The 22521-nt window shown below is 33.7% G+C and overlaps 2 protein-coding genes across 4 annotated transcripts; both read right to left on the bottom strand.

Annotated features, from left to right (window-relative positions):
* Positions 1-5101: 5101 nt before the first annotated feature.
* On the bottom strand, positions 5102-8365 carry LOC127241051 (late blight resistance protein R1-A-like). Its single transcript, XM_051259944.1, has 2 exons — positions 5649-8365; positions 5102-5379 (listed from the first exon to the last, which is right to left on the bottom strand). The coding sequence occupies exon 1, from the start codon at positions 8325-8327 to the stop codon at positions 5682-5684; it is 2646 nt and encodes an 881-aa protein (XP_051115901.1). The 5' UTR covers positions 8328-8365; the 3' UTR covers positions 5102-5379; positions 5649-5681.
* A 5351-nt stretch (positions 8366-13716) lies between these two features.
* Positions 13717-21524, bottom strand: LOC127240829 (SWR1 complex bromodomain subunit bdf1-like). Of its 3 annotated transcripts, XM_051259647.1 has the most exons (13): positions 21157-21524; positions 20710-21034; positions 20560-20615; positions 19407-19828; positions 17075-17479; positions 15796-15874; positions 15612-15690; positions 15439-15484; positions 15264-15362; positions 15101-15169; positions 14632-14986; positions 14382-14530; positions 13717-14280 (listed from the first exon to the last, which is right to left on the bottom strand). In XM_051259647.1, exons 4-13 carry the CDS (start codon positions 19686-19688, stop codon positions 14068-14070), a joined length of 1776 nt encoding a protein of 591 aa, XP_051115604.1. In that variant the 5' UTR covers positions 19689-19828; positions 20560-20615; positions 20710-21034; positions 21157-21524; the 3' UTR covers positions 13717-14067. The 3 variants fall into 3 exon arrangements, with proteins under 3 accessions (XP_051115604.1, XP_051115607.1, XP_051115605.1); XM_051259650.1 differs by lacking the exon at positions 17075-17479; XM_051259648.1 differs by lacking the exons at positions 20560-20615; positions 20710-21034; positions 21157-21524 and having other exon boundaries at positions 13718-14280; positions 17075-17421; positions 19407-19499.
* Between the last annotated feature and the right edge of the window lie 997 nt (positions 21525-22521).

Below are 22521 nucleotides of genomic sequence, written 5' to 3'. Positions count from 1 at the left end.
CATTTCTGAATGGTGAACTAGAAGAGGAGGTGTACGTTAAACAACCACAAGGATTTGAAGCAAAAGGCAAAGAGGAAAAACTGTACAGGCTGTACAAAACATTGTACGGGCTGAAGCAAGCGCCGAGATGCTGGAACAATACGATTGATGCATATTCCGGAAAAATGGATTTTTTAAAAGTCTTTCTGAACCATCTCTCTACGTGAAACAAAAGTGAGAATGATTTTTTGAGGGTTTGTCTATATGTTGATGATCTAATCTATGCACGAACAAATGATGCGGTGAAATGGTTCAAAGAAACGATGATGAGAAAGTTTGAAATGACAGATCTCGGAATGATAGAGTATTTTCTCGGAATTCAAGTAATGCAAGAAAATGGAAGTATCTTCATCTCTCAGGAAAAGTATGCTGCAGACATGCTAAAGAAGTTTAGAATAGAGAATTGCAAGCCTGGTGCAACAACGATGGCCCTGAAGTTTGATGATGGTGCAGAAAAATTCGACCGAAGCATTTATCAGAGCCTTGTGGGATAGTTCATCTACCTAACACACACAAGGCCGGATATCTTACATGTTGTAAGTTTGATTTCCAGATTTATGAGCAATCCAAGCAAGTCACATTTCGGCTGCAAAAAGGATTCTCTGTTACATTCAAGGGACAAAACATTTTGGCATCAAATATTCGAGGGAGGAGAACAATGAGTTGCTTGGATTCAGGGACAGTTATTAGGCCGGAAGCCAAGATGACAGGAAGAGGACATCGGGACACATTTTTTTCTTGGGATTAAAAGCAATTTCGTGGAGTTCGAACAAGCAAAATTCAGTTGTATGTCATCCGCAGAGGCGGAGTACATTGCCGCGAATGAAGCGGTTCGAGAAGTAGTTTTGCTCAGAAGAATTTTAAATGATTTGTTACAGAGAGTTGATGGACCCACTCCAATTTTCTGTGATAATATGACAACAATTTCTATGACAAAGAATCTAGTGTTTCATGGAAGAACAAAACACATCGAGCTGAGACATCATTTTATCCGTACAACGGTGCAAGAAAAAAGAATCTTACCGGAGCATGTTAGGACCACAACACAGCATGTCGATGCACTCACTAAGGAAGTCACCGAAGAGAAGCTTCAACCGTTCGAGAAAGATATTGGAATTACAAATTAAGAGGGGGGTTTTAGATAAAATTTGTAATAACAAAATAAAAAGAATAAGAATTCCAAGGCACCAAAGATTAAGTACAGACTTTTACTATTCAATGTATTAATAAATTTTACCTACTACAAATAATCTTCCTATAAATGTCCATGTAGTATGAGCATTTGAAAAATAAGAAACATCAAGGTTCATTTCTAATAAAATTTCTCTCCGTTATAATTCTCTTCCACAACTTCTCAATTCCAACATATTTCATGATGCGTATAGGAGTCACAAGCTTTGAAGCAAAGGGGAGTGCTAATTAAGTGCTTCAAATTATTATTGTTATTAAATAAATAATATGTGCATATATTTTAGAAGTTGTATTAAGTTATATTTAGGAGTTGCAACCGTTGGTTTAAAATTTGAATTTCTAATATTTAATAATTATTGTTTCAGATAATATATTTAATAGAAGAAATACAAATTCTCCTTTGTTCTTTTTTGGTATTTTCTTTGTTGTGCATTTCTCTTCTTGTTCTTGCTAACAGTTTGCACAGAGGACACTCCAGATTCTTGTTCAAATACAAATTTCGGTACTCAAAGTGTGTCTTGCACCAAATGCAAGATTTCAAAGTGTGTTCGGTCTTGCCTGGTTAGCACTCGACATGGACTGCACTGAGTCTGCTGCATTATGATAGTCAGCAGCTGTATTTGAAGAAAAAAAGTTGGGTGCAGATATCCCTGTTGAAGACACATTATCATTCCTAGGAGGCCGTGATGGATTAGGTACTCCGACTGCAGGAAAGTTTGGCGGGACAGATCCTGAAAAGTTATCCTGATGGAAAGGAACACCGCACCATGTGCGGTGAATTTTGAACATCTCAGATGCGGTGCAGCGAAACGGTATTGCTGACTTGCTGTTGGTCTCGGAGAAAAACGTGTTGGATCAGTAGAAGTTGAGAAAGCCATATGTGAACCACTAGTTGAAGCAGCACTACCACTTTGATTCCAAGGCAGTATGTTAATCTTCAAATTATATGCATTTCTGCTCTCTTTGTCGAATAGTACGTACACTCCATGCCTGTGACAGTATTTGAAAGGCTCCATCTGCTCCTACTGATTTGTTCTTAACAGGGTGAAGGGAGAGGGCCATTTTCCGCTACAAGAAATTATCAATTTTGTAACTAGATTTTTTTGTTCCTAAATTCACTTTTTCCGTTACTAATGATATTAGAGACGGAATTAGAAATGGAATTACGTTAGCTACGTGAACTTTAGGAACAAAATTCCGTTACAATTATACTATTTTTTTTTTGTAGTGAAGGTATCCTCGTCAGCTAATGGATCGACCCCCAATATGCTATAATAATCAGGAATGATTTAATCTCTAGTGGACTTGATAACAATAGCTTGACATTTTATCCCTTGCAACATCTCAGAAAATCAGAATGAAGAAGCATCATAAAATGTTGTGATTGAAGGATTTGCGACAGAATATTTTGCTTTACAAATTTCGTCGCGAATCAAAGTTTTGCGAGGGATTTTCTGTTAGCTAGGGAATTATTCCCTGGCTAAATTGTTAGCTCTTTGGAGTGATTACATACTTTTTTTTACTTGTAAATTATTTTTTCGTAATGATTACATACAATTTACATGGGCTCATGCATGATAAATTGAAGCCACTCAAGTATGCTAAAAATGGAGAAAAAATACCTGGAAAGCATAGTAGAAATGAGTGTTTTAAGAAGATTACAAAGGATAGATCACAACAGATCGAAAAGTACTCTGTTGGTTCTCTTCTAAACAATTCATTTTAATTTCTGGTCAAGTGTAAGCCAAGAAAGGTAAATTTTTAAGTTTCAATAGTAAAACAATATGTTGTGATTTTAGTAAGTTTCAAGAACAATCTTATTTAGTCAAACACTTACCACAAAACTATCATTGTGCAAACTGTTTCAAGTGGAGACTAATCCCAAAGGAAGAGCAGAATGAAAATTATGGGAACACATAAGGGATTGACTTTTCCAAAGCCTAGATTCTTTAGTTGTAGAGTTGACTGGGCGTTGTTTTCCTTCCAAATACCGAAATCACTGCAATAAGATGAGGTGGTAGTCCTTTATGAACACAAGCACTCTATTGTGGTCTGGTACAAGAGTTTCTTCAACTACCACCTTTTGAAGTCCATGCCAATGAACGACTAGGACTTCGGATCTATTGACATGATCCTCAGCTAGTGCTAAGTTTGGACCAGAATTTGGACCGCAAATTCTATAGAGCTAGAGGCGACAACAAGTCCATGAAATCCACCAAAAACACAGGACACAAACCCACCAAATGCGAGAGGCAGTGGGAATCGGGACAGAAATTGGGCTGGTTTGAACAGTCGTGAGATTCTGCAGAAACTCAGAGAGAATGTGGCAGGGGTAACGGCACCTGCCGCAGATTAAGAAATTTTTTTCTGCGGTTACTAGTCCCGAACCAACCCCTATTGCTTCTGATATTGTTAATTTAGAACCAACCTTTGTTGCTGTTTTCGTTGGTGTGTTACTATGCCCAAGAAACACCTGTTTGTGAAGGAGTTCAAGAGGAGATGAATCCCCACAGAGAAAAATATTGCTGATGATGAAGGGAAAGGAGTGTAGAAAAAGGTTTGCACACAAAATGTCAATTTGGGTGAGTTTCGTCTTAGACTATTAAATTGCATTTATTGGATGTGAGGCATGCCAAACACGTTTCACATGTTCTGAAAAGTAGTATGAGGTGTGCCAAAATCTCATGGTGTAATAGTTTGATTGTTACTTTCTTGTCGAGAGAGTATGCTTTATTATTTTAGGGGTTCATAGAGAGGTTTGCTCATATGTTGAGAGATAGGAATCTAAGAAGATTTTCTCCTGTGGTAAACATGCCTGAAGCTTTTGGATTCATGAAACCGAAGAAGACATCCTAAAGGGTTTCTAGATGTCTGTTGTGCCGATGAACTCCAATGTATTTCTGTGATGAGTTTAAAGAAAGGGATTCCAAGAAGTTTTGACGGAATAGAAGGTGATAGGTTGCATACATTAATGTCTTAAGCTAGAGCACAACCAATGGAGGTCGAGTCCTTGCATGCTTACCTTTGCTGAAGAAGGTGCACTTACTTGTGGTAAGGAAATTAGTACATTTTAGTTGTGAGATGTTATATGAGACATTAAAAAATATTGTAGGTGGACATTTCGGAAATGTTAAATTCATAGACTCCGCATGCAAAATTTGCACATTCGTTAACGTATTTGAATTATTTAAAATTTACAATTTACTCGGATTTGTAGTGGATTGACTCTAGCATTCTTTGAGCACAGTAGATAAAATTTTCATATTTCATTCCTCATTGTGGTCCATAGTGTTCGAAGGATTGTACTGCAGCTTGTATGATTTGGGAGGAATGGGCACAATTCATGTAAATTGAAGAATTATTGAAGATTTGATATCTATCAATTATGATGATTTGATATGGGAGATCATTCTTACAGATCATTCTTACACTGTATTTGGCTCTTGTTTTTTGCAAATTAGTATCACATAACTCTGATTTTGTCCAACTTGGCACACCCGGACTTCTTCAACACGCGACACTACAGCACAACAGGTTCATAATGTGCTAGTGTTCATAATATACATTATTAATAAAATTATCGTACCAAATAGAAATATGATAAATGTTCGTCTACTAGTTCCAAAAGAGTGAGAAAAATTTGTTTATGGTGAACAATGGGTCTTCCTAAACGACATTGTCTATTAAAGGCGCGACAAACAAACAGCTCATTTACTGAGGATCACAAATTTTAGTACATACATATGAACTAAGATTGATCATTAAGTAACTATTGCAAGAAAAGGTAATAAGTGAAAAACCAAAAGAAAACAAAAAAATGTTCCCATTGATAATTCTTCAGATTTTCCAAATAATCTATCAATCTTGTCCATAGCTCGGATGATCGAATAGAATAAATATACTCATTACATGATACTATAAAAGTCTTTTGCTCACACATTCTTCTCCGTAAATGAGTTACAATATGATAAAAAAAATAAATGCAGTCTTCAAATAATAATAATAGCTGCATAATTTTATGGAAAACATCTTCGAAAGATTCTCCAACAATTCGACAGGCAGTCATAATTTAAACTTTCTGCTTGTTTTTGAAACCAAATTTAGAACAACCAAACACAAGACACCCAAGAGATCCTATCTCAGATCCACCTGAAAATATCATTAATTGGATTCAAATTAGATCGAAACCGGTAATGCAAGTATTCCGATATGTTGTAAAGATTATTCCCTTTCCTACAATCTGCAACATTCAGCGAATCCACATTGTTCTTAATTTTCTTTCAAATCTCTACCGGTAATACTTTCACAATTCTCAATATCTCCCAATAAAAACATAGAACAAACAACTACTTCTTGTAGTTCAAGGCACACACACAAAGAAAGAAGGATCACAAGCATTAGAATATTATAAAACATACCTGTCAGTGCCAACCATCTTCAGATGCATTATCTTAATCTTCATCTTCACACTCATTTTCTTCTATCTGTCGTGCCATGAAATCGCTGATCGAGTACCATTCCATATTGTTCCTCAGAAAAATCTCAAGCGTCTCATTTTCCATGCTCTGTTGTTCCTCCCATATCTGCCATGCCGAGTCGATAGCAGATCTGCTGCATTCAATCAATTCAATTCTATTCAATGTCGGAATATCTCCAATGCCCAAAGGGATTTCTTCCAACGATTTTAAAGACCAAAGCTGAAGGCGCTCGAGAGTCGGGAAGTGCTCCTTATCAGCTGTCCATTGCACTAGATCAGAATACCAAATGATTAAATTTTTCAATCGAAGAAATTCACCCTCAATTGGATTCCATTCAGATCCTACAGTGGCATTAATCAGTTCAAGCTTCTCAAGATTCGGCAACAAGCCAATGATCGACAATCTGCTCCAAGGAACTCTACTACTGCAATCCTTCAAAGACAACTCTTTAAGAGACTTCGGAAATGCAACATTCTCCCAAGCACGTGTTATTTGTAGTGACTGAAGTTTCTTGAGCTGTATAAGATTAAAAAGAGAACAGTCCGACGATGCCATACTTTCTTTAAACTCAGAGTTAAATGTAATTCTCAATGTCTTTAAATCTGGAATTCTGTTCAAGACTTCTTTAGTACACTTGAAGTTTTGTATTTCGAAAAGGGTTTGCAAATTTTTGAGAATAATGGAGCCTTTCCCCGCCACAGGATCTGGCAATGTAGTCGCAATCGAACTGACCTGCAAATGCCTAAGCTGTGGCATCTCCCAAATTTCATCAGGAAAAACTATCGAACTTGACACGACAATTTTTAACGTCTGAATATTCCAGAGTAGTTCCGATGCAGGTAATATAGATTGTACATCTACGGCACTGTATACAGAAACATACCGCGCTTGAGTAGGATGCACAAAGACTAAATGGTCATAGGCATCACTCACCATCCCGACTAATCTTGCCCTTGTAACATGCGAATACGTCGCGCTGCAAGCAGCACAAATGGATGGAGGACTTAGAGGTGACGAAAGTGATGGCGATAAAACATCAAAATCTGGGATATTCATCACTTCCTGATAAGTGTTTTCATGGCCGCAGAGAAAGCATCGTACTTGAGCTCCTGTATACTTCGTGTCTTGCACCTTCGGCGATTGAATAAACTTCTCATTGTCTAATTCTTTCAAGCATAAGTCTCGTAAGAGATCATGAATGCCGCATGTTTTTATTTCACCTCCGGTTGTGAGTGAGTGGACAGAAATTAGATTCCTGGAAATGAGATCTTTGATGTTATCCATAGCAATGTCCTCTAAACTTTTCTCACCTATAGCTCTGAATAATCCATTTGCAATCCATCTCTGAATTAGGTCAGTGACAACAATCTTTTGATCTTCAGGATAAGAGCCCACGAAGAGGAAACACGGTTTGAGATGAATCGGCAAATTGTTATAACTTAAAGACAAAATTTTTATGCAATGTTCATCATATCTTGAATTACCAAAGGAGCTTATGTCATCCGCTATAAACTCCCAAAAGTTTCTAGACATGTCGGACTTAGCAAGTAGCCCACCAATTACAATAATTTCTAAAGGAAGTCCTTTACAACTTTCTACAATCTTTCTTCCAAATTCCTCTAACTCTGGATACGGACAATCTTTGTTACCAAAAATGGCTTGACAAAACAAATTCCAACTTTTATTGGTATCTAATAATGTCATCGAATATGGTTTATGAGTGCCTAAAGAAGAAGCCACATTTGAAAGCCGAGTAGTCATCATAATCCGGCTTTTATTATTGTTGTTTGGAAAAAACATTCTCAAGTCATACCAAGCTTGCTCGCTCCACACATCATCCATAACAATCAAGTATCGGCTACCAAATAATTGCTGGTACAAAGCTTGTCCCAACCCATCCAAACTTCCATCATGAGCAATAACCTCCCCATCATATAAAAGACCTACTAGAATGTCGTGAACAGTATACTCTTCTGATATCGTAAGCCAGATGCGTCTATCAAAGTGATCGGAAATATATTGATTATCAAAAACAGCTTTAGCTAGAGTAGTCTTACCAATCCCCCCCATCCCAACAATAGGGATGATTTCGAGCTTAGATTCATCTCTTGTTAGCACATCTATGATCGCGATAACATGTTCATCAAATCCTACAATTGTTTTCTTGCCAACAGATGAAGTAGTCAATGAAGCGCCACCACGTGGAAAAACTTTTGGTTGTCTTCTAGAATGAACATCTTCAAGTACCTCTTCCTTTAACAACAACTTTTTCTTGATGAATTCAATCTTTTGGATCACTCCCTCCATATCATCGTTGAAAGCTGAAATGCCCAAATCAGGTTTTACTCCCTCGTATCGCAGTAGATGCTGATCCACGACATGTAGATCGAACATTTCCTCTGCTTCAAAGGCAATCTTAGATAATTGCCTCAACAAATCAACATCTCGAACTTCTTTTTCCGAGCGAACTTCGAGAAAATCTAATAAGAAATCAACACCTTCCCGGAGAGACTCAATCTGTTTTATGTCTCCATGAAGGCGACGGAATCGAGAACGATAATGAACATTGTCGAGGACATGAGTAAGAGAAACCAAAGATGCATAAGCAGCTATAGCCATCCCTTCAAACAAACAGAGATTCTCAGCTACTAAATGGCAATTTAGTTGTAAACCAGACGCCAAGTTTGAGGTTGAATTTGTTAAAGGAGCTTTATTATTAAGATTGAATTATTTTATGGGGTAGGTACAATGTGAAACGAAATTTAGGTAGAAAACAACAACATAACAAATTCATTTTATTTGTGGTATCGTGTCGAGGATTAAAGTACATTAAATTCCTAGCCACTTCAATGTTATGATAATTTTAACATAGAAGGACACTGCAAGTAGATTGGGAATCTTAGCTGTTACTCAATGCAGAATATTCCTATCAGAAAATTCAAATTACTATTATAGATAAAGCCACAATACACATGATATGCATACCAATATGCAGTCAGCAATTGCCAACCGAACAAATTTTATAAATATTATTAAAAAATTAATACATGAAAAGCAGGGCAGTCTCGAATATTTTCAAGGATTTGAGCAAAAATTAAATAATAGGCTCTATAAACAAATAATTTTTTTTTTCGCCGGTGTGAAGTAGATTGTTGGGCATAGTTTGCTATACATATCTTGATTATTATAAAATTTGGCAATATCTTAACTATTAAAACCAATAACTCAATGAGAATAACTAAAAATTCTAAATGAGAAGAATATATGATTAATTTTTGTAAAAAATCTGGTTACTTTAAAATACTATATATATATCATTCACTTATAAAAAGTCAACCAATGCAAAATATTACTCCCTCCATCCACATAATTTGTCCCTATTTTCTATTTTCGTCCGTCCCACATAATTTGTCCATTCTTTTTTTGAAATATAATTATATAATTTAATCTCATTTTAAATTTTAAATTTTATAATTTTTTAAATTTTAATTAAACTATTTAGTTATCTTAATCTTAATTCACAATTATTTTTATTAAACAATAATTGTTTTTACTAATACACTTCTTAATTACTTACTAATCACACTTTATCTAAATTCCCGTATCTACAGTAATAGGCCCATAATACATGGGACGGAAGAAGTATTTTTTATATTACCAACACAGTTTCTCGTGCCGCAAACAAAAAATTAATTCATAAAAAAAAGTTGAATGAACAAACTGATTATGTTGTATATATTGCTATATTTATTTATGAGTTAGTTGTCGTTAAAGCCTTGACATCCCATCATATTTTACTATTTCTAAATTTTATGTATCATTGTATAAAATACTAACTTTTTACTTTACTGTTCCTAAATTTGACTGTTTCTAAGTTTTTCAAAACTCTAAAATTTCCAACAATCTCTTGTCTAAACAGATCCAAATGCCTGATATTTCCGGCCTCTGAAAAGTTTGAGTTCGATTGTATTTTATGCTACCCTAAAATTTGACATGCAACCCACCCTCAAATAAATGTGTGAAGTCCATTAGAGTTTTGTTACGAGAAAACGAGAAAGAAAGCAAATAAAGAACACAGAGGTTTTACGTGGCTCGATGACGGTGTGTCAACCTACGTCCACGGGCAGGAATCGGAGAGATTTTATTATTCTGATTCAGAGATTTAATAAAGGCACGGTGTGTTTCTGAATTAATAAGCTGAACATTTTTGACACCAGATTTGGAAGTATTCTGACAAGAATTTTGAGGTCTAGTTTGATGGGTGGCTACTGGTATGGTGCTGAGCTTATGTAAAATTTAGCACCACTAAATTCTTTTATGCTGTTGGATTAATATAAATTTTAATCTTATGGTCGATATTAGTTAAGGGTAATTGAGAAATTAAAAATAGTTGATTTAATGTCATTTTAATTAAGGAAATGAATTAACTTAAAATAAATATGTTATATTTGGAAATAAAAATCTATAAAAAAATATAAAAATATTATTAATTACTTATTATCTAAAATTTATATATTTGTAATGAAATGATATTGTCAATTGGTGAATACATTGTCTATATAATAATAATATGATATTTTATATTAAAATATATGATGATATATACTTCCTCCGTCCCGTAATATTAGTCCATATTTTCGATTTTGGTTGTCCCACGAAATTAGTCATATTTCTAGTAATAATTAATAAATACTAATTTAATTATATTTTATTCAATTACTAATACCCCTAACTTTTATTATTTGTTTTATTGTAAATTTAAAAGTAGCTCTAGAATTTTGACGTGATGTCGGAAATTTTTAATTAATTTTTAATATAATATAAAAAATATTTGATTTGATATTTTACAATTGAAAATTAGTTAATAATATATTTGATTTAGAATTTGATTTTTATACTTCATTAAAATAATTCATTTATCACTGTTATTAAGAGTGAAAAATATCAATTTGCTCGAATGATGCAGTATAGTATGAAAAAATACTAAAGCGTCAAAATTATTGTATATCATAAATTTTTATATGGTATAATACCGTACCGAACATTTTCAGTACGACAACTGTATATACTTTTAGCAAAAATAGCTGACGGGAGCAAAATAAAAAATCGAGTTGAACCTGAAACATGAAAAAAATAGACGATCACCAAGTAGTGCTTAAATGGGAAAATAAACTATACTATGAGAGACAAAATCGAGTTCCGAGCAAGACGGCATAAAGATCCCCGGAAACCGCCGCCGCACATGCTGCCACACGCCGGAGAGGCGTCCGACGGCTGGATCTTCGTCGGGCGCATGATCGATCCATGCGCCGCCGTTCGCCATGATTTTTTGGGTGTCGGCCGGTCTCACGGTGGCGCACCTGGTCGTGCTGGCGGTATCAATAAAAAATAACCAGAAGGTAATGAAACAGACGGGCAGTGTATTTGTGTTATACAGGGAGAAATTGGGGCTCTAATACCATATTGGAATAATTGGTATAAACTGAATTTTTCGAGAAATAATTAGGGTACATCGTCATATTTATACATATGGGGTTATGGGTTGGGCTATATACATAAACATAAATATATATACAATATATATCAACAACATTGTTGGTCACTGAATTTTTTCTTCGTTTCACTAATCTCCCTGTCAGGTTGAACTAAATCGCCGACGAGTCTTAACTTTTTCTTCTCCCTAACATCATCATCATGGCCGTATTCTAGGCTGGATGAAGAAGGTTCACAAATCTTAGGTTGGCGCCGATTCCGCCTTGTGTACTTAACCGGCGCCTTTTGTTTGACCATGCCTTCAGTGGCGGCTGAGAGGTCCACCATCAGTGCACTATTAAGCTTGATCTCTGCCATTCAAGAATGAGTTGTTGTCTTTCCTGCCATTGTTGTTGGTTTTTTTTTTTCTCTGTAGTTTGTTTGTTATTTCTGTAACTCAAATTTGCAAGTATAAGATTTTGACTATATATCTTGTTGTATATGAGACTAGAGGAAGAGTAGCAAAAGGGTTGTCACGTGTGAGAGCATCATGTGTGTGTCGATATTACCAAAGAATGATATCCAAATATCATAAATTTATTTTCATGATACATAATATTAATTGTTTATAATATGTGATGATGAATATTTAATTTATTCTTATATCACTACCAGAATTTTGGATTTAGCTTCGGAAATTTGTATCGGATATCATTTCTAAGTCCGAACCTATTATTATTTTGCATCGAACATTGTCTCGGATATGTAGCCGTAACAGATATCTCGTTGCTGGTTTGGATAGCTCGAAAATTCCGAAGCTATTTTGAGTAGTCTCAGAATTTTCGATCTTATTTTGGTAGGTTCGCAAATTCCAATACTACTCAAACTAGTTTCGGAAATTTGAATAGTCCGGAATTTCCGATACAATTGAATTTTTTTTTTAAAAAAAAACAAAATTGTATAATGCTGAATTTTAGCAGCTGCCCTGCCGCCGCTGCCATCACCGCTGCCGCCGCCGTCACCGGAAAAGAAGAGAAAGATGAGGTAGATCCACCATCCCCGCCGTCGCCGGAGAAGAATAAGAAAGACAAAGAGGGACTGCCTCAACCGCCGCCGCCACCAAAGAAGTATAAGAAGGCTCCACCGGCCCGCCGCCGTCGTTGCTGCGTGGTCGCTGTTGCAGCCGTCGTCGTCACCGGAGAAGGAAGAGAAGGCTCCGCCGGCCTGCCTCCGTCGTCGCTGCCGGCACTGAAGGAGGAGAAGGCTCCTCCAGCCGCCGCAGTTATCTTAATTCATAATTTTTTTTTAATTTTAATTAAATTATTTAGATATCTTAATATTAATCTATAATTATTTTCTTATACAATAATTATTTTTATTATATTAATTATTTTTACTAATATACTTCTTAATTAGTTACTAATTATATTTTACCAAAATTAATCTATCTACAGTAATGATGACAAGTTATCCAGGACGGACGGAGTATAAATATATATTTAAATAAAATTAAAATCAAAATTAATTAATCAAAACCGGGCCGGTCCGAATTGCCACCCCTACACGCAGACGACATCAAATTCTTGAAGATGCATATGCCGCTTTCTCTGGACAAACCATGGAAAGAAGGCAACAAGCATATTAGTCTCGATTTCAATTCAAATAGAGCCTTACCCTCTATCACCAGGAATGTAATACAAAGATGTTGCTGATCCATTTATTGTTATACCTTGGTCACGTCAAAACTAAAATCGCAAGATGATTCTGATGCAAAATCTTTTTGGCAAGGCTCCCTAGTTTTTTTTTCTCAATTGATGCGTAATCTTCTCAATCTCGGGATTGAAAATCAAAATTTCTGTGTGGTCAGATCTCGACATAAAAGATAAACTCAATAAAAGTAAACTTCCAGTCTATGAATGAAATTGAAACTTGATAGTGAATATGATCATCGATAAAATATTTAATTTTATTGGTTTCTAAATAAATTAATTATAGTTACCAACACGCACCTAATAAGCAACTCTTTCTTAATTTTTCGACAGACAAGGTACGCCCGTTAACTGCTTTCCTAATTAGACTAGAACCCTAGCGACGCCAAAAACAATTTACTATCCTAATCGTCTAAAAGAGCTTAATTCAATTTAACAATTAGCCATGCAGAACTGTTTAAATTTTATTTTGTGATTTCCTGAACTAAATTAAACGCAATTATGGACTATTAATTTAGTTTAACAAATAATCTTTAATATAATTGAAACACTTGGTCACAATACCCAACTAACTCAAAGGTTAAACATTAAAATTAAATTTGGTAGATGTGCTTACTATAATTTAGAGTGGTGTGGACCTATATATATATATATATATATATGTACATATATACACGTTAATAAAAATTAGAAATTACATAAATACTTAGGAACTGAAAACTAATATAAAATCAAAACATAGTCTAATGTCACAAATCTATACCAAATTTTTTTTACTCTTAAACTAAAAAAAATAAAGTACTGGCTAATCATAGAAAAAAGAACAAAAATAGCAAACATAAAAATCTCCTAAGAGTAACCGGATTGATGTAAAGAGTCTAAATATTCTTTTTTTCATATTGTCTCTGCAATTTCATCCTCTGGAACTTAAATGAGTCATTTCATATTCTTATTTTTAGATTGTCTAAATATCCATATCTAAACCTAAAAGTTATCAAATCTAACATTTCATACTTTTAGATTGTCTTCAAGAATCAAGAACATACCCGATTCTACCCCAACACCATCACGGTTACACGCAAATTAAGGGCAAAGAGCTAGCACAAATTCAGTGCTGTGCGGTCGTTTCTAACCACCTGTTCCTTCAAACATTCATCAATTCCTTAAAACTGCAAATCTTAGTTCGGCTGTGATGACGATGATGCCAGCTGGCTTCTCGGCGTAGCAGGGATGGGTTCACCTACCCAACCTGGACCGTATGCTGTCCCAATCGGTAAGGCAGCTTCAATCTTCTTGGAAGCAATTTTCCAAGCCACCGGCCCCAAATCAGCAGCAAATTGTGCTAGACTTCTAGCATAACAGAGAGGATCTCGCAAGCTTCCCGATGAGATCTGAAACACACAAAAATCACAGTACAAATTGTAAGCTATTTTCTTATTATGATAAATGATGCATTATCCACAATGTTAGTTGAAAGAACATTAGAACATACCGGTACCAAATGATGGGGCTCCTTTGCAAGGTTGGTTAAGGAAGTGGGAGGAGAGGAATGGGGACATGGCTGATTGTATGTGCCACGGCGGTTCAAATCCACGGCCGTATTTCTCCGGCCCTGCTTAGCATCTGCCCTTACAACCGAAACTGGAAGTAAAAAGACAACCATATCAGCCTAATTTATGAGCAGTTGATGAGAAATTAAATGACAAATTCAGAAGTAGCACTATAATTTTACCCTAACAAACCTGGGAATTCTTGGTTCCAACTATAAGCCAATGTATGGGAGGTGCTGTCAGATTGTTCTTTGCGGTAAGAGTAGGACAATTCCGGCCCCTTTGTCAAATTATAACGGCCAGAGCTTGTTCCCTGATGATCTTCAGTCGGGGCAACTGCAAGAGCTGGTGATCTGTCTATTGATTCATTATTTTCCGGAGCCTTTCCCCTTATTCTTCTTTCCTGCACAGCTTGCTGCAACTGTAATTCGACTTCTTGAGCCTTCTCCTTCTTCTTATCATTATCCTTGTCCAATACTGCATCTTTACCCTCAGGATTTTTAAGTTTTCCAAACTCTTCATTGGCAAGATTTTGGATGGCAAGCCCCTAAATACCATCATTCGATTATTATTCATAACATTGCACAAGTTTACAAAATAAATAGAAAATGCAGAATCAACCACATATTCCAAACCCTAAACCTTGAACTCTAAACTACACCTGTTTATGGTAGACAGTGTCCGGCCCATTGAACAACATTGCATTGGAACAGAGTAGTTGAACATCAGCCTGAGATATCAAAGAAATGAAAATAACAGTAATTTTATTATCAGTTACAGTCACGGTTGAAAAGTGATTATAATAAGCTATGGAATCAATTGACCTCCAAATCTTCCAAGGACTTGTAACAGCTTTTCCGAAGCTTCTTTCGAATAGTTGGAAAATCCATAGGCTGCTTTACCACATCATAATAATCGGGCACCTGCAATATGAAACCATCGTCAGCATCAAACAACCATATAATTATTGTCAGCCTGGAGTATGTGCAGAAGACTCACATCTATGATGTCCACAGGATTAGAAAACGCCCCATAAACATCCAACCTGAAACAGAAACATATATATACATATATATATATATGTACATATGAATCGTTCAATAAAATCTGATACAAAAAGAGCCCACAAAAAATATCCCTAAAAACACATACTCAAAAAAAAAATTACATACTCTTGCAGCTTGCTAAGAATGCCTGTCAACAATTTCTTATCAGGCAATGGTGTTGGTATAGGACCACACTTTGTTTCGACTGTTACACAAAAAAAAAAATAAATAAATAAAGATTAACAAAAAAAAGAAATAATAATAATAAATTGATAGTATATGAAATTCTATGGTTCCAACAGAATCTTGCCTGAATTTGTTTTACAACTATCTGCTTTTGTCGTCTCCTCACTCACTATCACTCCTTTCTGCTTCTTTTCTTTCTTTTTCTGCGCACAAGAAACATGAATAATAACTAAAAAATATTCAATTGAAAACAGTCAACTAATAATTCATCAGCCACTGAAAATTCAGATATGAACTATAATGAGAATTTAAGATTAATAACAATACGAAAAGAAAAAGTCAAAACCTTTTTTTCAAATTATATACTATTAAAGTTAATGTAAAATATTAATACATTTATACAATTATAATTGCATAAACAATTATCGAAGATATATACATTCAGCAGATACAATTGAAGAAAACAAATGTGCTAATATTACTCAACAACTTGTATGCTTTCTGTAAACTACTTAATATTTAGGATTTTAACATATAGCATAATTATAATTAATAAATAAATGAACAAATATAAACTTGGCTCTGTGGCATTGTAAAATTGTGCATAAATAGATAAACTCAATATATTTAAGTAAAGATATCAGCACACAAAAATAAACATGATGCTAACTAAGAAATATTTCATTAACACCATAATCATGGTCACTTAGGCTTCATTCATTGTATTTTGATTTATTTTTGCACTATTTACTACCTAAATAAAATAATAAAGTTTATTAAAAGACATCATAGTCCTTACATATTTGTCAATAAAAGTTAACAGATAGTTAGTTATACATGACACAAAACAATTACCATAAATATTTTGCAAAAACTAATAGGCATTTTATAATACACAATTACCAGAAATATATATATGCATATATAAACACACATATCTTGATGAAGAAATGATACATATGATAGCTACACATGACACCAAACAAATTAAACACAAATAAACTAGAAAGACGAATTCCACAACTAAAAAGAAATCATGTATGCTTTCACGATTACTGTCTCCAAAAATATATATACATATATATATATTGCAAAGGAAAAAACACAAATAAAATTCCCCCTTGTTGATAGCTGTTAAATGTACTTCAATTTCAAAAAATAAAAAAGAAGTCAATCAATCTCCATTCTAAGTGTCAAACCCATCTACAATTTGTAACTAAAAGGATTAACATATCGCCAAAATAAATTATAAAAAAATATGATTAAAATAATTCCATTTTTTTTCTCTTTTATTCGTTTTTTATTTTTTTCGTACAAATATAAAAAAAGACACTCAAGTATCCTTTCAAAAATAGAATAGGATTTTAATAAATTGAAAAGGTGAATTGAAAAAAGAAAAAAACCTCAGTCGCGGCAACATCATCAGATCTGCAATCAACAACAATGGTTGTGCATTTCTTTCTCTTGCCCCCAGCCTTCCGGCCAGTGGAATCTGCACCACGTTGTTGATCACTTAATTTTTTTTTCGTTTCACTAATCTCCCTATCAGGTTGAACTAAATCACCAGCAAGTCTTGTCTTTTTCTTCTCCCTATCATCATCATCGCCGTATTCTAGGGTGGATGGAGAAGGTTCACACATCTTAGGTTGGCGCCGATTCCGCCTTGTGTACTTAACCGGCACCTTTTCTTTGGTCATGCATTTAGTGGCGGCTGAGAGGTCGACCACCGGTGCACTATTAAGCTGGATCTCTGCCATTGAAGAATGTGGTGGTGTTGTTTTTGCACTCTCCATAGTTTGTTTCTGATTCTGTAAATCAATTTTGCAAGTATAGGATTTTGACTATAGATCTTGTTTTATATTAGAATAGAGAAAGTATAGCGAAGGGTCATAGCGCGTGAGAGCATCATGCGCGTGTCTATATTACCAAAGAATCGTATTTCAAATATCATAAACTTATTTCCATGATACATAATATTAATTGTTTATAATTGGCAATGATGACTATTCATTTTATTCTTATATTTGGTATGTCAATTATTAAAGTAAATAATGAACGAAGACGTTCAAGATTTTAACCTTTTTTTTTTACCTAATTGAACATAAATTTATTATAATTAAATTTGAAATTTAAAAATAATAAAAAGTTAAATGGGATGGTCACGGTGCTGAATTTGGAAAATCAATACCGCGCTGATTTTCCAAATCAGTACACGTAGAAAAATATAGAAACAACACATGCATTTATTAGATACAACATGTATTGTTTGTAGTAAAAGTATGTGATGTTGTTCATAATTATAGCGTGTGTTATATAAGAGTATATCATATACTAAAATCAACTATTGTGTGTGATGTTTGAGACTATATCATGTGTTGTCATGTCATGTAATGTATTATATTATATTAATGCATGATGTATGTAGTTTATGGTAATACAATATGTTGTCCGTTAGCACACGGTGTGCTATTCAGCAGTGTTTGAATTTTAACACTGTAGCCGCCACCAAAGGGTTAAATGTATGTTTAGACTCATATATGATGTCAATTATCATTTTTTATCTTCAAAACAAACCATGTATGAAAATACTCTTATATTTACTCCATAGTACCAACCATTTACAGGAATAGTCATGTGCATTGATATGATTTTAATATCAAATACTAACATAAATTGAACACATATTCTTGGTATTAAAATGTATTTATCCCAACAATAAATAATAATTGCTAAATTATTAACACATTAAATTTAGAGGGATACAAGATATAAATGTTCAAAAATAATAATGCTCCCTATGCCCACCCGCTAACGGTAATTGTTTATTGTTTCACTTAGATTTTAAAATATTAATATTGATAAGAGAAAAACTTTTTTATCCTTAAACTCATTTGCTTTTTAATGGTCTTTTTTTAGGAATGTTAAATAAAATGTAACGTTATTTATTTTTTTTATTTAAGTGACATACAATCATTAAAAACGAAACAGATACATAGAGGATGAACAGACCAAAATATAAACATGAAAGTGAAGTGGGCGAGGATAAGATTTGGGAAATTGATTTTCAATGTCATAAAAAACACACTAATCTAATACGTACATGTCTATCCGTCGTGCTACCTAGCTATTTCTACTAGTGTAAAGGTGTGTTTGTTAAAAGGATTTTGATGGCTTTCTATTATTCATACAAATTTTCTCCGAAAAAGACATCAAATCAAATATATTTTTTTGTATTATATTAAAAATTCACTTTACATTTAAAATATGACATCAATGCTTATATATATAGCATCATACAATTATTCTCATTTCAATTTTTTATTATTTAAATCCAAACCCAAAATCAAAACCCCAAAACAAACATGAAAAAATTATCAAGTCAATAACTTCAGCGCAAAATAACTTGAAGTTAAAGTTCATTCATCAATTTACTTAGCACAAAATCTTTATAAACATTATTTAGGATCTACAACAACATCATTTCCATTAATTCACTAAGCACAAAAATCTTGTTCTTTCCTAATCTCACATCATTCAACAAGTTGTCACTAAAAAAATAAAAATAGCATATAACATATCACTTTGTTAAAATATTCTTATATATATATATATATATATTCTTCCTGACCAAATCTAGGAAGTCACTCTCCAATATCCTCACAAAAATGAAAGTTTCAGATTTAGCAATGAAATTGGATTTGAATTAACAAAAAGGGTAAATTTAAAAAAGAATACCTCAGTCGCAGCATCATCATCAGATCCACAATCTACCGCAATAGTTGTGCTTGTAGTTCTCTTGCCACAGGCCTTTTGGCCATTCGAATCTACGCCACACTGTTGATTACTGAACTTTTCTTGTGTATCCCTAATCTCAACTTGAGGTAGAACTAATTCATCAAGGAGCTTGATCTTTTTGGGTTTGCGCCGCGGATTCTGCCTTGTATTTTTTACCAGAACCTTTTCATTGCACTTGGACTCAGTGGTGGCTGAGAGCGACGCCCGTTTCCGCCCAGTCATTTCTACCAGTTTTGTTGTTTTTACTGTTGTTGTTCTTTTTTTTTTTTTTTTTCCCAAACTCAATTTCTTCTTCTTGGAGTTATGGGATTCCGACTGTACCCCTCTTGTTTTATATGATATCAGAGGGGCTGTAGCAAAACCTGTCATGTGTGAAAGCATGTGTATGTTGGCGGTATCATCGAGGAATCTAATTCCATATATCATAAATTAATTTCAATAATATTTATTAGTATTTTTTATAATGGAAAAGCAATTGCGATGATTTTTTTTATATATCCCGTTTGTCAAATTACTATAAGTGGCTAAGATTTTAACCAGGAAAATTATAAAACATATCATACACGCACACTCAGTGGTCACTTTTATGTTTTATTTATCTCACTGACAAAATATATACTACATGTTTGCAAAAATCATCATTTTTTCCATCTAGCCGCACGTAGGACAACCGTTGTGTGAACATCACGCGCGGCCAAAAGACATAAATGACGACTTTTGCAAATATGTAGAATATATTTTGTCAGCTAAATAAATAAGGACAAAAGTGATCATTTGGTATACATGTAACATATTTTTGGCATTTTTCTTGATTTTAACCTTTTTAACTTGATTGTAATACAATTTCTTTATAATTGAATCCGAACTTTAAAAATAATAAATGATAATTTCTTAAATTGTTAACATATTTTAATTAAATTTATAGGGATAGATATATAAATTTTTTAGAAAGAATCATACAAGACTTGGAAATCTGTAAACTAATATGTACCTACATGTATATTGATATGTTAAAAATGTTGATTTCGGCGAGGGATTTTAGAGGTGCAAATCATGTTATCGAAAAACTAGTTGAAAGGCTATTCGAACATACCAATACGAAGCTTATTTTTTTCCAGCCCTGCTTAACATCTTTCCTTACAACTGAAGCTGCAAGTAGAGAGACAAATTTTAGAAGCAGCAATTGTGAAAATGAAATTTTAAAAGCAGCAATTGTGCTATAATAACACAAAAAAGTACAAACCTGGGAACTCTTCATTCCAGTTATAAGCCGATGGTTGGGAGGAGCTCAGTTGATGTTGTTGTTTAGATAATGTCGGCACCGTTCTCAAATTGGAATGACCAGAGCTTGTTCCCTGGTTGTCTTCAGTTGCAGGAACTAGTGATCGCTCAGCCCATCCATCATTTGCCAGATTCTTGCTCTTTAACATTAAGGACCTTTTCTGCACAGCTTGCAGCAACTGCAATTCGTTATCCTTCTCCATATCCTTCGCCTTCACTTTGTCTTTTCCCTCGTAATCTTTAAATCTTCCAAACTCTTCCGGGGCTAGCTCTTGTATGGCAAGGGCCTAAATACATTCATTCCATGATTATTCATAGCATTTCAAAAAAGTAACAAAAGAAATGAAAATGCACTATCAACTACACATTCCAAACCCTAAACCGTAATGATAATTAAATTATTAGTTACCATTGCAGCTACATAATGATTAATTAAACTATGGAACCAATTAATCTCCAAGTCCCCCAAACCAGGGGCGGAGCTACTTAGGAACCCAGAGGGTCCGCTGCCCCCCAAACTCGGTGGTCGCCAGTGAATTTCCATTACATCAACGGAAAAGGGAAGAAGAAAGAAAAATCATTGCGCCCCGAACCCGATGACCAACACTGGAGATGAAGAGTTGTAGATGGAAGATCAAAGAAGAAGAATAAAAATTGAGAAACAATGCGATCAAATGGAAGACGAGAGGAGGGAGAAGGAAGTTGAAGAATAAGGAAGAAAGGTGTGGCGCCGTAGCGGCTGGAAAAAAGTAGGGTTAAGAGGAAGAAAGGTGTGGTGGTGGCAGCCGCTCGAAAAAAGTAGGAAAAAGTAGGGTAAAGTAAAATAATAAGGGTTTAATAATATTTATATAATTAAAAATTTATTTTATAATAATAATAATAGCTATTTACTTTTGTATATTTATGTTTGTATCTAGTCCTTGAAATTTTTTAAGTTTTACAAAAAAAACTTTAAAACTTAATTAAATATTTATTATTTATATATTATAGTGTTATAAAAAAAATTTAATGATAATTAAAATATTATATCTATACATATTTATATTACAAATAATAATTTTTATTTTATATTATAATAATTATATTTTTTAATATAATTATATTTAATTTAAATTATATTATTATATAGTTATTAAAAATAAATAATAAATTTGGTCCCAAACTAATGCAATTGGGTTTGTGATTAAAATTTTTTAAGTATTATTTTGTATGAATATCTTGTGAGATTAAATAATATATTTTTATTAGAAATCATATAGATTGGAAAATGAGGATTTACATTTCAAACCTAAATAAAACATACATTTTATTTCTTATCAAAATGACAGTAAGTGCCCAAATTGGTAAACTATATTAAGATAGTAAATGTATTTATATATGATTTATTTTTTCAATTATAAGTTGATATTGTCAATACAAATTTATTTGATTTTGATTTGAATTTGATTTTTAACTTAGATAACATTTTAACGTGATATTTTTGTGAGAAATATATAATATATTTTGATTAGGAATCCTATACAGCCTATAGGCTAAATACCAAAAATTTGGGCATGAAGCGCAAACCAAATACACCTATGCTGTGGCAAATGTATAATCAGTTTGTTCACTTAGAATTTTTCGATTGAATAATTTCTCATAAATATTATTACAGAAATGCAATTGCAGTACAATTGGAGTTGAAACGTTCAACTTCAAGTACAAATTGCATTTATGAATGGTGAACTAGAAAAGGTGTACGTCAAACAACCACAAGGATTTGAAGCAAAAGGCA

The sequence above is a fragment of the Andrographis paniculata genome, unplaced genomic scaffold (assembly GCF_009805555.1).
Source record: "Andrographis paniculata isolate CXL003 unplaced genomic scaffold, ASM980555v1 Contig80END, whole genome shotgun sequence".
NCBI lineage: Eukaryota > Viridiplantae > Streptophyta > Magnoliopsida > Lamiales > Acanthaceae > Andrographis > Andrographis paniculata.
Note: the sequence above shows the minus strand (reverse complement) of the source record. Positions and strands in the feature narration are given on the sequence as shown.

Excerpts from the sequence above, each read along its gene's own strand:
- LOC127241051 (XM_051259944.1), bottom strand. The coding sequence starts at position 8,327 with ATGGCTATAGCTGCTTATGCATCTTTGGTTTCTCTTACTCATGTCCTC.
- LOC127240829 (XM_051259647.1), bottom strand. The coding sequence starts at position 19,688 with ATGACTGGGCGGAAACGGGCGTCGCTCTCAGCCACCACTGAGTCCAAG. Across the intron at positions 15,691-15,795 it reads TAGTTGTAAAACAAATTCAG|TCGAAACAAAGTGTGGTCCT; the intron begins GCAAGATTCTGT and ends TTTGTGTAACAG. Across the intron at positions 15,485-15,611 it reads ATTCTTAGCAAGCTGCAAGA|GTTGGATGTTTATGGGGCGT; the intron begins GTATGTAATTTT and ends TTTCTGTTTCAG.